This window comes from Sus scrofa, chromosome 7, assembly GCF_054392235.1.
Source record: "Sus scrofa isolate SSC_HxYL_T2T_F1_AM1 chromosome 7, Sscrofa_HxYL_maternal_Yorkshire_Landrace_v2.0, whole genome shotgun sequence".
In the NCBI taxonomy this organism is placed as follows: Eukaryota; Metazoa; Chordata; class Mammalia; order Artiodactyla; family Suidae; genus Sus; species Sus scrofa.
In genome coordinates, this window is record NC_139389.1 from 49,029,036 (window position 1) to 49,044,303 (window position 15,268).

The following is a 15,268-nucleotide window of genomic DNA, read 5'->3' on the forward strand; positions in this document are numbered from 1 at the left end:
GCAGTAAGACTGAATGGAAAGTACTCCAAAAATCTTGACCTATAGCCTTGGTAGAAGCAGTCACTTTCTGCTAAAGGTCAGTGACGAGGCATGTCCATGAGTGGTCACTGCAGACATCTTTGGAAATTCAGAAAATGATACGCCCATCACAGCCTAAAGTCTTCATGGTATTTTCTCCCAACCTTGATTTTACATATTTTTTCCTATAAGCAGTTGGACGCATCCACGTGACATGATTTGACTATTTCCTTTTCTCACTACTGAGTGTGGCACACGTTTCTGAATTGTTTTCTGGAAGGCTGTACTGCTCTACCCTACTACAAACAGTGTAAGCAGATGCCTCTCTCCCAGCTATCTTGCTAGGGATGCGTATTAGCATGAGAAGACTTTTTGAACATTTTACAAGCGAAAAATAGCAATTCACGGAGTTCTCACTGTGCCTCAGCAGGTTACAAACTGACTGGTATCTATGAGGATGCGGGTTCCACCTCTTGCCTCATTCAGTGGGCTAAGGCTCTGGCATTGCCGCAGATTTGGTGTTGCCATGGCTGTGGCATAGGCTGGCAGCTGCTCAGATTTGGTGTTGCCATGGCTGTGGCATAGGCTGGCAGCTGCAGCTCCGATTTAACCTCTAGCCTGGGAACGTCCATATCCCATAAGTACGGCCCTAAAAAAAAAAAAAAAAAAAGCAATTCATGATTCATAATTCAATTCGTAATTCCTCATTATTTTAACTGGCAATTCTTTTCTCTCTAGAGAGAATGAACATTTCTGTTTTTTTTTTTTTTTCAAAACTGACTTTTGCAAAGATGTTTGCAAGATGGTAATAGGCACCAGAATCAAGGCATTTCCTTAAACCTCATCGTCCTGGCCTCAAGAAGTAGCCTCTCCCCGAAGGGTTGTGTGTATGAGGGAGGTAGGGGTGGCAATGGGGAACGGAAGGAGGACCAGTGATGGGAAGTTTGGACTTCACTGATGGGTGACTCCGGTTCACATGCCAGCCTCCAGTATACCTTCGGCGGGTGAGGCTTCAAGCTTTATGAGCAAACCAGGGCCAGTTGAATAGCTGGTGGACGTCTGCTGTGCAGCTCTTTTGGACCTCTGCCCTGCTCTGATCCACCAGATGGGCTGTGGTACCCACTGAGGGGCTACTGGGAGGGCTGATGGCCCTGTCTGCTCCTTCAGCGGTAGGGATTCCATTTGGTACAGCCGTGTCTCCAGAGGCTACCACAGCACCAGGCATGCATATTTGTTCCATGACTACATAGAGGCCCAGAGGAGAGGCAACTGTTCTTTTTCTCTGTTCTCAGCTGTGGTAGACAAACAGCAAAGTCCCATCTCCATAACTTTTGAGGGTTTTTTTTGGCCGGTACCTGGCATATGGAAGTTCCTGGGCCAGGGATCAAATTGGAGCCGCATCTGTGACCCATGCCTCAGCCACGGCAACACTGGATCCTTAACCCAGTGTGCTGGGCTGGGGATTGAACCAGCATCTCTGCAGCCACCCCAACCACCTCAGAGACCACACCGGATCCTTAACCTGCTTTAGCACAGCGGGAACATCCCCCCACCTCCATCTTAAGCAGCAAATCCAGATGGTCCCAAAGATACCACCTAACTCTGAAATTCTGTGAAGATACCTAATCTTCCTGGCTTTAGTTTTCTCATTGATAAAACAGAAGGAAAATGTCAGCCTCCTACAAGGTTGTCAGATAAAATATGGGCCACCCAGTTCCTTTGGAACGACTGATACACAGGAATAATTTTTTAAAATTTAAGTTATGTCCCCAGTATTGTGTGGACTCTAGAAATAATTGAGGCACTAAATGACTAAACAACACGCAGAGGGATCAGCCTACTGTGGCTGGAGTTGTGTTTCCAGACTGATGGTAATCGGGTGGCCTTCATTCAGCAAGTATTTCTGGAGCATCCACTTAATGCTAGACATGGTTCAAGCCCTGATGACACAGCCGAGAATGAAATAAGCAGTGTCCCTGTTACATCCTTGTGAACTGAAAATGACAGTATAAAAAATATCAGGTGGTCCTAATCCTCAGAGGATGAATAAAGGAGGATAAGGGTCAGAGACCACGTGAGGGGTGAAGGGTGGCATTAAGGAGCCTGATTAATGCCACCATCTGTGCCTGAAAGCCCCCCTCGGCCACAAAGAGCTGTGTGTGTAACAGCCAGACCCTGATACTATTTTATAGCAATCACGGAAGCTGCATAAAAATGAAGTCATCGAGTCCAAAGCTTATGTCCCAAATCAGGGATCAAATGATCAGTCGCTTGGCTGCAAGTACCTATACATCATTTAGCTCTGATTTCAGCTGTACTGACCCTGCACCTAAGTTTCCTGATGGCCAGGAGAAAGTTCTGGAAGGTGATGTCCATGTTAAAAAAAAAAAAGGTGCTGCTCTGTCTCAATTTTATTTGCCAGGCAGGGTGGATTGAGCCCTGACGACTGGATGTGTTTTGACGTTTTCCGTGAAATGACAGTCAAGGGCTTTCCAGTTTCAGAAAACTCCACCCCTTCCTAAGCCACTGCCCAGGGGTTCAAGGCTTTGCTGGAAACCGTCAAACTAATAGCAGGAGAGGCCACCTCCCTTATTTCCCTGATAGCCGGGTGAGGTGTCAACATTGTTACTGATACTGAATTCATGGTCATCCGAGGCTTCTGGGGGGCTCCTCTTCCGGGGGGCTCCTCTACCCCTGCTTATTCTCGTTTCTACAAAATGAACCCTCAGCTGTATTGCCCACCTTATATATTTGCTCCCCACCTTTGCTGTGCAAGGTGTGATCCCCTCACCTGGGAGATGGCGAAAAATGCAGTCTCAGGCTCCACCTGCCGAACCACAATCTGCCCTTCAACAATGACTTGGGGAATGGCCTGCTCGTGAAAATTCAGGAAACTTCTGTACTTAGAACATTTTCTGTGCTTGCCTCTATCTCATTTCATTCATTGGTTAGATATAAAGGCCTCTTGTCTGCTCTGTGTGAAGCTCATTAACATGTTTCTCATCAGAGCCAAGAGTCTGTAGGGTTTCTCTTTGATCCTTTTCAACTCACGGGGGGTTTTGTGCTCAGAAGTGCCTGCGATTCTTGGTTTCAAAAAAGTCATCACAGGAGTTCCCCTTGTGGTGCAGCGGAAACAAATCCAACTAGTATCCATGAGGAGGCGGATTTGATCCCTGGCCTTGCCGCCCAGTGGGTTAAGGATCCGGTGTTGCCATGAGCTGTGGTATAGGTCGCAGAGGTGGCTCAGATCCCACATTGCTGTGGCTGTGGTGTAGGCCGGCAGCTGCAGCTCTGATTCGACCCCTAGCCTGGGAACTTCCAGATGCCATGGGTGCGGCCCTAAAAATAAAAAAAAGAAAAAAGAAAAAGGGTCATCATAGAAATGGGAGGAAGTCAAGTTTCGGTGGAGGAGAGGCAGTTCTGTGAAAGCCAACAGCAGAAGGTCTCATGAAATTTCTATCAGAGGAGTTTTCAGACCCATGGGTGGCTTTCCTCAACAGTGGTCCCCAAGGAGCAATGACTTCTCTGTGCCCATCAGACAAAATTTCCAACCACACAGACCAGACATGGACATCTGGGGCCTGTGAGCCTGTGAGAATGTGGCTGGGCACTGAAGTCAGGAAGGACTGGGGAACGAGCTGTCACCGGATGCCTTGGGCCTCTGAGTCTCGGTCAGACACAGATGAAGGAACAGCTCAGCCCTGACGGGCAGCCAGAGCGCACATGTTCACAAGCAAGGGGGAGCCTATTTACTCATTGGCTCTGTCATCATGTCACCCTCCCCAAGATAACAGGCTGAAGTCATGGAGCAAGCTCTGCCTCTGAAAGGCTTGGAACCCCTAAAGGGCAGGGCCTAAAGGTAGGCGCCCAAACTGACAATGCGGAAAGCCAAGAACTGGACAGAATTGGGAGCAAGGCCTTGGAGGCTTGGCTCCAGTGAAAACTCAGAACTGCTTCCAGGGTGAGCACTGGCCATCTACCCAAAGGCGGGGCCAAAACAGTGGTGCTAAGGTCTTTGGCATTGAGGTGGATCCTTTGATCTGAGGTGGGTAAACTTTGTTACCAAAAGAGAGAGACCAAGAGCTGCCACCCACTTTCTCCTAATCTCTGGGGTCTCCTGAGATTAGGAGAAAACGAACAATAGTAGGCTTGTAGAGTCTCGGAGTGGGGCCAGTGTGAACTTGGACAGATGCTTCAAACAGAAGTGTTTTGTGTTTGTTTGTTTGCTTTTAGGGGCCATACCTACAGCATACGGAAGTTCCCAGGCTAGGGGTCCAATTGGAGCTGCAGCTGCCGGCCTACACCACAGCCACAGCCACAGCCACAGCCACAGCCACAGCAACGTGGGATCTGAACCACACCTGTGACCTACACCACAGCTCATGGCAACACTGGATCCTTAACTCACTGATCAAGGCCAGGGAGTGAACTCGAGTCCTCATGGATACTAGTTGGGTTCATTACCACTGAGCCACAATGGGAACTCCAAAGCTGAAGATCTTTGAAGGCAGGTTGATCGATCCTGGTGGGGCCACAGAGAGACACTGGGGCCCAGCTTCCTGTACAGACTGGGGAAAGAAACCAAGTCCCCAAAGCGGAATGGGTCTGGCCCAAGGTCCCATGGCATTTTCCGTCAGAGGTGCTGGCTCCTGCCCCAGCCAACCCCACCCCCCACCCCACCCCCCACCCCACCGCAGACTTGGTTTGTCTGGGAGAGTGGAAGGGACCCTCCTTCTTCTTATCACACTTCTGCCTCTGAGGATAGCAGGAGGGGCCCTCTTTTCACGGCCTTGACCTATTATCTCTGGCAAAATTACCTGTTAAGAGGAGTTCCCATTGTGGTTCAGTGGGTTAAGAACTTGAAACATGGTGTCTGTGAGGATGCAGTTTAATCCCTGGCCTCACTCAGTGGGTTAATAAGGATCTGGTGTTGCCTGAGCTGCAGGCGTAGGTCACAGCCTTGGCTCGGATCCCATGTTGCTGTGGGCTGGGGTGTAGGCCAACAGCTGCAGCTCCAACTGGACCCCTAGCCTGGGAGCTTCCATATGCCACTATGCAGCCCTAAAAAACACTGAAGTGGGGGGGGTAAAAGATCTGCCCTGCCTGTCACTCCCTCCCTGTCTTCCCAGCACACCGGCTCTCTAGACCTCAGTGGAGAGCCTTACCCACCCACCGAAGTGCTGGACTCCGGGGTCTCCCTGCCTCCGAATTCCCACCCTGTCTCGCGAACCCGCCCTTCCTTACCCGATCAAAAGTCCAGGGGTAGGAAATACGTTTCCACCTACTAACTCAATCCCTTTACACCTAGCATGGAGCCAGGCATACTGTTGCCACTCCAGAAATGCCCGAATGACCTTTTTCGTTTCTTCTTTGACAGATTCAGAGCCCAGCACCTTGGACTCCCAGTCTTCCACCACCTTGTTCCTCTCCTCCGAGGAGCCAGGCCCCTCCACCGCCGCTCTGCCGTCTCCCTCGTCGTCCTGCGAGCCGCAGGCCTTCTCCCCGGGGCCCGCGCTGCTGCCCTCGCTCCCCGCCGCCCCTGCGCCTCCCTCCTCCGGCTCAGGCGCATCCCGGCGCGCCGGCCTCTTCGCCGTGGTCGCCTCCTCTCCGGAGGCGGCCCCGCGCCTCGTCGACTGGCTGCCAGGCTGCCCCTCCGCCACCCCTCCCGGCGTCCGCGGCGAGGAGCGCGATCGGCCCGCGCTCCGCGCCCCGCGCCCGGGCGCAGCGGGCCGGGAGGAGGGCGCCCAGGACCCCGGCGCCTCCCCTCCGCCCTGCGCCCGGCCCGCCGCCGCCGCCGTCGCAAGCTTGGAAGCCAACGTCGGGGACATCCTGGTGGAGTTGCGGACGATGAACGGCCATCTGGACGTCATAGCGAGGGCTCTCACGCAGCTGGCCTCGTCCTTGGGGACGCATCCGCAGCCTCCGCAGGATGCTCCTGATACCAACTGATGGAGCTGCCCGGAGCTGTGCATCTGAGTCGGGAGCACAGGCATCCTGTGCGCCTGGCAGCCTGAGCCAGGCCAACTCAGGCGAAGATGATTTTCTGCTCCACCTCCTTATCCGAAGGCATGCACCTCCCCTCCTATTTCAATCTGAAATGATGCTGCTTCTCAGTGTCTCCCCTGCCACGCTCTCTCGCAGCTCTCTCCTGCCTCACCCACGTCTTGCAGCTCTTCTGGCCTTCAAATGTCCTTCTCCTGTTTTTTTTTGTTTGTTTGTTTTTGTTTGCTTTTTAGGGCCGCACTTGTGGCAAATGAAGTTCCCAGGCTAAGGTTCTAATCAGAGCTACAACTGCCGGCCTATGCCACAGCCACGGCCACAGCAACTTGGGATCCCAGCAGTGTCTGCAACCTAGACCGCAGCTCACCGCAACACCAAACGTGAGCCTTGTCTGTGACCTCTGCCACAGCTCATGGCAACACCAGATCCTTAGCCCACTGAGCAAGGCCAGGGATGGAACCCACATCCTCATGGATTCTAGTTGGGTTCATTACCACTGAGCCATGGTGGAAACTCCCCTTCTCCTGTTTTGGAGAAGGCCTTGAGCTCCTGGCAGGACAAGTGCCCCTAAGATAGTGGTGGGACCCCGGGAAAGATGCTCAGAGACCCATCCCATCATGTCCCACATCAGTGACTTCTGAGCAAGGTGGCAGGAAGGCAGTTAAGCGTGGGACAAAAGCAGGTATTCAAGGGCAGCTCTGGCTTTCCTCTCTTGAGTTGTATCCAACCTCTGGTGACTTATATAAGTTTATTTTAAAAAATATTTGGGGGAGAATAAATTTATCTTTTTCTCATTATAACCACATTGCAAGAGGTTTGGAAAACAGAGATGTGAGAAAAATCTGATGTATCTGGAGATGGAGGTATTTAAGTCTTTCTTATGAGTAAGAACAGATTTTGCATAATAAACATGGTTTTTATATGGATTTTCTGGGTGTTGGCCTTTCTATGCCTCATTTCTTCCTTCACCTGCTCTTTCTGTTCTGAGTGACCCTTTACTCCTTGAGCCTTATTTCAACTTTTCTTCTGCTTGTGAAGAATAAGCTTTCACAGGTTCTCATGGTTCTTTTTGGAAACTCCTAGATCTCCCTAACTTTGGGGAACCCACCCATTTTCTCTGGATGAGGGCAGAAACTGAGTCACAGAGTGACTGGCAAGGCAGGAGGAAGCCAACACCCTGCCTCTCCTTCCAGGGGCCAAAACCCCTTCCCCAGTTGTGACAACCACATTTGTCTGCAGACTTTGCCAGTGTCTCCTGGTGGAGGCCTGGAGCGAGTTTCAGAAATCTGGAGTAACCTATGCCCTCCAGGATCTGACTTCCCATAAGGAGGAGGGCTCTTCTCTCCTTCTTGCTCAAAGAGTTTTCAAGAAGCGTGCTCATTTTGCTAAAAGCAAATCTACTGCTCTTTTTTTTTTTTTTTTTCCTAGAAACAAACCAAGGGTCAGAAACCACATTGCATAGAGTGAAACCTTGTCCTGAGCATTTGCAGGGCTCACAGCTGGTAAGCTGCCTGGTCTCTGCAGTTTCTGGCACCCCCAGTGCCTCTGACTTTGGTCTGAGAGCTTAAGATTCGAGTTCTGCTCCAGTGGCTGTGGGTGGGGCATGAACTCTGCATTTCTTTCTAATCAGTGCCAAGAGATGCTGATGCTACTTACTGGCCCAAGGCACACCTTGAGGAGTGGCGAGTAGCCAGGGGTTGTCTGTTCTGGGATTCCTGTTGGTTCCATCTCCTTGTTCCCCAGGAACTGCTGCTTGTCTTTGCCCTGAAGGGGCTGGAGTCCTCAACCTCTTCCGACACCTTTTCAAAGCAGCTCTTTGGGCAACTCTAAAATTTTTTTTAAATTTATTATTACTATTTTTGGTCTTTTTAGGGCCACATCTGAGGCATATGGAAATTCCCAGGCTAGAGGTCAAATCGGAGCTGTAGCTGCCAGCCTACGCCACAGCCACAGCAACATGGGAATCTGAGCCAAGGCTGCGACTTACGCCATAGCTCACAGCAACGCCAGATCCTTAGCCCACTGATTGGGGCCGGGGCATCGAACCCAAGTCCTTATAGATACTAGTTGGAACCATTCAGCCTTAGTTTCTTTACTGCTCAGCTACAGTGGGAACGCCTGGGGACTTTTTTTTTTTTTTTTTAAAGCCAGGTGCGTTCAAGTCTAACCATCCACCCACTTCTAAAGCAGCTGCAGTGGCTCTCAAACCAATTCAATGAGAATTTTGTGTCCCCTGGGGGACACAAGGACCATAGAAGGACCCTGCCTCCAGCCCAATGTCCCACACGAAGAGGGCTTATCAGTTCCAGTGTGGAAACAGTTTGAAGTGCTGGGGAAGCAGTGGCAAATGGTGAGAATGGCAGTCCCTTGGGGCCAGGCTTCTTGAGGTTTGCCTTTGGGAGAGTTATTTAACCCTGCCAAGCCTCAGTCTCCCAATCTGTGACAAATGGGAATGACAACACCTGCTTCTGTGAACCAGAAGTGGATGTGATGGGGGCTTTGCATGCCTGAAAGTGCTGTCCAAATGCCCTTTAAATGATCCCTGGGCACCCTCCCTTCCTCTTTCCTGGGTCCTGTGTCAGGAGGCACCTGGTGGAGTGAGAATTGAACATTCCAGGTCTGAGCTGCCCTCTGTCTTTGAGGGACTAAGCCCCTCCCACTCCCCTTCAATTCTTCAGGAAAAAAATCCATGGCCCAAGGGGATCGGTTTTTGTTCTGCCCTTTCGCCAAAGAAACAACTAAACTGGCACTCCACTGGGGCACCTGGGGGCATCAGCTTCTGGTTTTTACCCATTTGAACCGTCTTTTGTTCTCATTTTAGCTGACTTCATTTGCATTCGATTCAAAACAACAACACAAGACTAAATCTTTCAAGTGCAAAGAGGGTCTGACATAGAAATCCTACGTTTAGATGCAGTGACTGAATCATTTGGTCAGAATCCCAGTGTCTACATTTATATACTATGTTCATATATCTGAGCTTCAGATTGAGAATGGAGCTGACATAACACTCATTCCATCTGTGCAGATCAGAGAAAAATCTGAGCTCCCATCCTGGGGGAGTGAGGCCTCAGGAACTAGGCCTCGTCTAGGGTTTTTGGAGATGAGCCTGAAGGGGATTAGAAGGGCCTGATGGCCTTCACCTTGCAGAAGGTAGAGCTGGGGGAAATTTGACAGTTTCTGGAGCAGAGGGATGGAGTGGGGGTTGGTAAAGCAAACTGAGCTAAAACAAAATATCAGTTTGAAGGAAGCTGGGCAGAAAAAAGAAAACCTAGGTGTTTTTTCTTTTTCTTTTTACAGCCACATCTGGGGCATATAGAAGTTTCAGGCTAGGGGTCCAGTCTGAGCTGCAGCTGCCAGCCTATACCACAGCTAGAGCAACACCGGATCCGAGACGCACCTGCAACCTATGCTGCAGCTTGCAGCAATGCTGGATCCTTAACCCACTGAGTGAGAGCAGGGATTGAACCCACATCCTCATGGATACTATGTTGGGTTCTTAACCCATTGAGCCACAGTGGGAACTCCCAAAAATCTAATTTTGTAGATTCTAGATGGAAATTTCCCTCTGCAGGACACCAACCTGTCCTGTATCTTTGGTCCCAAGGCTTAGAGTGTTGTTGGAGTGGGCACAGCCTAAGACAAACACACCATGGTTCAAAGTAGCAAGCTGAAAGTAGGCCTAAGACCTATGGCAGAGAATAGCAAGCTTACACCAAAGACGGATTTACCAGCAGTTTCCTGGCTCCTCTGTGTGAGGTAGTGAGGGGCCTGTTTCTGAAGCCATTCAAACAAAGGCCAGATGGGGAGCTGCTGGTTCTTTAGCAGAAGGGATGAAGGATTCTCTATTGGGTGGGGCAGTGATCTAAGGACTCTTTCACTGGCACTTTGAAGTTATCCTTGGCTTGTCCCTATCTCTCCCGCCTACATCGAATCTAAGAGCACATCCCATTGGTTCTACTTGGTTCTAAGTAGCACATCCCATGGTTCTAAGAGCACATCCTATTGGTTCCCTTCTAGAGAGCTCCATTCCCAGCCATCTCTCACCACCTCCATTGCACTGTCGGGTCCAAGCCATTATCCTCTCTCACCTGAGTTACTGCAATCACCTTCTACATGGCCTTCCTGCTTCCTCCTTATTCTCACTGAGCAGCCAGGGTGGTCTTTTAAAAATATTTCTGACGGGGTTATTTTTCAGTGGCATTCTTCACACACAGATAAAGAGCCAAATTTTACATAATCTGCTCTCCGGTTATCTGCCTGACCTCACCTCTTTTGACTCTCCTCCACCCCGGCTACCCAAGCCTCCTGGCTGCTTCTCCTGTGCACAAGGTATGTTCTTACCCCAGGGCCTTTGCACCGCCTATTTCTTCAGCCTGGACCACCCTTTCCCAGATAGATCACGCGGCTTGCTCCCTTGCCTCCGTCATTCTTTGATTAAATGTCACTACCCTTTAAAAATTTGTAACCCCCTCCCCAACCGTAAGCCTCCGCTGTCCAGCTGCCTTTCTTTTTCTCCTTTCTTGCTTTATTTGCTTCACACTAATATCCACCCTGCTCTCCACATGTCTTACTTTATTTTTTGTCCTTGGAATGTCAACTCCATGAAGGAAGAAATTTTTGTCAGATTCGTTCACTGCCTTTTAAAAAAACAAAAAGCGTTTTGTGAAAGGGTCCCAACGATTGTTGTAACAATTCAGACAACACGGAGGAGAACAAAGAAGAATATAAAACTCACCCTAAATTCCACCCCCGAGAGATAACGGCTGTCAGTATTTTGGCAACTACTATATGAAACATCTGTGTCTCAGTAGAAACACATACATGTGAGCCATCCTACTTAACTCTGATTATAGTATGTCTGCTGCTTTGTAGGCTATTTTGTTTGATAATAGATGATGAAAATCTTTTTTTTCAAAACTAGATGTTGGAATGACTGGCCAACAGCAACCTGCTGTATAGCACAGACAACTCTATTCAATAGTCTGTGATACTCTATGTAGGAAAGGAATCTGAAAAAGAATGGATGTGTGTATAACTGAGTCACTTTGTTGTGCAGAATTTTTTTTTTTTTTCTTTTTAGGGCCGCAGCCATGGTATATGAAAGTTCCCAGGCTAGGGGTCGAATTGGGGCTGCAGCTGCAGGCCTATGCCACAGCCATAGCAACACAGCATCCAACTCGTGTCTGCAACCTATGAAGCAGCTCACAGCAACGCTGGATCCTTAACCCACTGAGCAAGGGCAGGGATTGAACCCCAATCCTCATGGATACTAGTTGGGTTTGTTACTACTGAGCCACAGGGGGAACTCCTGTTGTAGCAGAAATTATCACAACATTATACATCAATTATACTTCAGTGAAACTTAAAAAAATGAAAAAAACTGGAGTTCTCAATGTGGTGCGGCAGGTTAAGGATTCTGGTGTTTTCTCTGTGGTGGCTCAGGTTGCTATGGAGGCATGAGTTCAACCCCTGGCCCGGTGCAGTGAGTTAAGGATACAGGGTTGCTGCAGCTGTGGCGTAGGTCGAAGATGGCTCTGATTCCGTCCCTGGCCCTGGAACTTCCATATCCTACGGGTGCAGCAAAAAAAAAAAAAAAAAAAAAAAAAAAAAAAAAAAAGGAAAGAAAAGAAAACAAACGAAAACTGTATTATTTTTCAATTAAAAATCAAAAAAATTATTTGTAAAATAAATAAATATTGTATAGGAGGCAAAATTTACTTAGCCCATTTTTAAAATTATTTGTTTGTTTGTTTATTTATTTATTTGCTTTTTAGGGCCCAATCCGCAGCACATGGAGGTTCCCAGGCTAGGGGTCCAATAAGAGCTGTAGCTGCTGGCCATCACCAGAGCAACATCAGATTCAAGCTGTGTCTGCGACCTACACCACAGCTCATGTCAACGCCGGATCCTTAACCCACTGAGGGAGGCCAGGGATCGAACCCACAACCTCATGGTTCCTCATGTGATTCATTTCTGCTGCATCACGACAGGAACTCCTACTTAGCCCATCTGCTATTTGAGCTTCCAGATCTTCATGGTAATAAGCAGTCCTGTGATGACTGTGTGTCTAGGGATCCATATTTTGTCTCTTCTGTGACTCTGTTGTTAAGGTAAATTCCTAGAGGGCGATTGTGAGGTAAAAGGCACACATTCCTGCTTCTTGTTTTAGGTTTTGGCTGTGGCTTCATCGAGGTTCCAAAAGGGGAAGTGAACGGAGGCAGGAAGAACGGAGGCCTTGGGGTGGTTCCACTCAGGAGCCCGAAGAAAGGGGGAAATAGAAACAAGCCTGCCTTCCGCAGGTTGGACTTTTTTTTTTTTTTTTTTTTTTTTTTTGTCTTTTTATGGCTGCACCATGGCATATGGAGATTCCCAGGCTAGGGGTCTAATTGGAGCCATAGACGCTGGCCACAGCCACAGCCATAGCCACACCAGATCCAAGCCACATCTACAAACCACACCACAGTTCATGGCAATGCCGGATCCTTAACCCTCTGAACAAGGCCAAGGATCGAACCCACAACCTCATGGTTCCTCATTGGATTCGTTTCTGCCGTGCCACAATGGGAACTCCTGCAGGTTTGACTTTAAAGTCAGTGCACGTTGGGCCAGCCAGTGGTGTGCAGCCCCTGGTGACGTGGATCTTGGACAGTCACTCGAAAAGTGTGTTAGTCCGGGTCTGGTCAGAAAACAGAAGCCATCTGGGTTGTGCACACAGAGGGAACTCATTCGGGGATCAGAAGCAAGGGTGCTGGATGGCTGGAGGGGTGTGGAGGGGAGGTAGGTCACCCAAAGAGGAGTGACTGCAGGAAAGTGTGATGCCAAGGGGACCCAGGACCAGTGTGAGCTGAGCTGCTTCAGCAGGAACCCAGGAGCCATCCTGCCAGACCACAGCCCCTGCCACCATCAGCCTGAGATGTCACTAGTACTGTTGACACTGCTTGAGACCCCCACCAGGGACCACAGGGTGGAGGGGAGAATTTGCTTCTTCCTGCCTCCCTCCTTCCCTGCTAGTGCCTCCTCTTCCCAGAACCCAGCTGGGAGTCCACTGGAGGGAGTCTGGGAAATGCAGGTTTTGGGGTCTCTGCCCTGATGACACAGGACAGAGCAAAGAAAAGCAGGGACACAGCTGACAACAAGTGAGCAAATGACAGGGTCAGCGAGACCTTGAGTCAAAGCTATGGTGTCCGTCTGAGAGTGGAAAGGGCCAGCCATGGAGCACCCAAGAGCAGGCACCCAGGAGACTGACGTGGCGGAACCCCGTGCTGGCAGACAAGTGCTTGCTTGACCCTCTGGGCCTGAAGATTGCACAGAGAGGCACCCTGGCTCTTTTATCAGAGGCCATGCAACTGTCCAGAGGGTAGCCACGAGACACTGGCCTTGCTGCTGGGTGCAGACAGGCTGGCTTTCTGAGCCTTCTTGGTGGGCTGTTAGGCTCTGCTTAATAATGGGTTAACTGAGGTGTGTTGCCACGCTGGGGCAGGAAGCCAGCCCAGGACTTGTCCTTCGTCATCTTCCTTTATCAAAAGGACGTCCGTGCTAACACAGACTGGACCCCTATCTGGTGTCTGGCCCTGAGCTGTAAAGCTGTGTACAAGGTCATATTTATTTTTCACAGCATCCCTGTAGGCATGGTGGGGAGCTAGGCCCTACCACACCCATTTCATTGATCAGGAAATTGAGGCCCAAAGGGGTCATGAGACTTGCTCATGGTGGCACGGCTGGGAACCACCACCAGAGCCCAGATCTGTCCGTCTCCAAGGCACTGGCTGTGCTGCCACGAGGGGCTGCCTGGACTTCCTCTTTTCAAAAGTAGGTCAAGGACACTGGACGGTTGAACTGTCTTTGGCTCAGGGTTCTTCCCCAGGGTGGCAGCAGAATTAGTCTTTGGAATTAATAGTTCCCTAAAAAGCAGACAGTGCCAGCAAACTGGAAAAATAAACCTGAAAACAGGAGGTCCCCCCCCCACCCCCAGCAGTAATGACATTGAGTGTACTGGGTGTGGGGACGCAGAGGAGACACTGCAAGGGTAGACAAGGTACAGGAAGGAGGAGATGAGGAGAGAGGCCAGGAGGGCTGTGCCACCTTGGTGGTTCTTGAAATACTGATAAACTTTGGGGTCCTTTAAGGTCAATGTCATTAACCACATTAGACGTACAGGGTGAATTGGCCATCATTGTATTTTGTCTTCCTTACTCCCTCCCGCCTCGGAGCACCTGGCTTCCAACAACCAACTCTGCTTAGACCATCAGAAAAATGCAAGGATGTCTGCAGGTCTCTGTGGCTCCTGAGTTGGGCTCCTGAGTTGGAATCCTGAGTCCCAGGGGCCTTTGCTCAAGCCTCCCTCCTATAAGGCAAGGGCCCCGGCAAGCAGCAAGCAGGCTCAGGCTGACTCTGCCCTTGGCTTTCAGGGAGGAAGCTGGCTGGGTCCCTGGAGGCTCAAAGCATTTCCGTAAAACGAATGTGCAAAGCCTCTGATGAGGAGCCACCAGAGGCACGACCAAAGCTCTCCGCTCTAGCATCTTCCTCCAAAATGCGCCCAGGGTTGTGTCTCTTGCCCAAATGTTCTCAGGGCGGGGGTGTGTGTGGGGGGCATGAAGTCTCCAGCCAGCCAGCTCTTCGGGGCAGGTGCTATCCCCCGTTCACCCCGTCCCCCTGGTGCCCAGGAGTGCTCAGGCATGGAGCTGGTGCTCAGAAATATTGATGGAGGGAACAGTCCCCAGGCGTCCAGTCTGGCGGTGGTGGCGCCATCTCCGCATCCCGAGGGCTGCCCGGGGCCGCCTGGATGGAGATGAAGACCTGTTGGCCGGCCAATCTGGTGCTGGCCCTGGAGGGAAGGTCATGACGACCTGCCGCCGCTGCAGCTTCCAGGCCTCGCCTTTGCTTGTTTTCTGGGAGCCTCGGTGTCTGCCCACAATGGCATGGCTCGTTCAGCTGCCCAGATTCTTGGCGTGCTGTGCGGGCCGCATGGCTGGTTTCCGTGGTGAGCATGGCAGGAAGGCTGGCGATCTGGGGCTGAAGGTTTCTTCAGGGTCTCCCCCAGCAGGGCCTGTGCCCAGCTGCTCCAATCCCAAAGCGGGGTGTTCTGATGGGGGTGGTCACCTCTAGTCACCCCCAAGTTGGCTGTGCTTTGTGTTGGAGTGAAGAGAACTAACAGCTTTTATCCATTCCTTTTCCTTGCATCCCATTTGGTTCCAAGAAGCATCTGGGGTGGCCAAGTTCAATATCGCAGTTGAGAGGGAGCTTGGAT

General features: G+C 50.5%; 1 protein-coding gene across 4 annotated transcripts in view; it reads left to right on the forward strand.

The window, feature by feature from the left end:
• RUNX2 (RUNX family transcription factor 2) overlaps positions 1–11,756 on the forward strand; it is a 358,411-nt gene extending 346,655 nt beyond the window's left edge. For all 4 annotated transcript variants that reach the window (XM_084968272.1, XM_084968278.1, XM_084968277.1 and 1 more), the window contains one exon: positions 5,396–11,756. In XM_084968272.1, coding sequence (XP_084824398.1) covers positions 5,396–5,967 — 572 coding nt within the window. In that variant the 3' untranslated portion in view covers positions 5,968–11,756. The remainder of the gene's footprint in view (positions 1–5,395) is intronic.
• Positions 11,757–15,268: the final 3,512 nt, after the last annotated feature.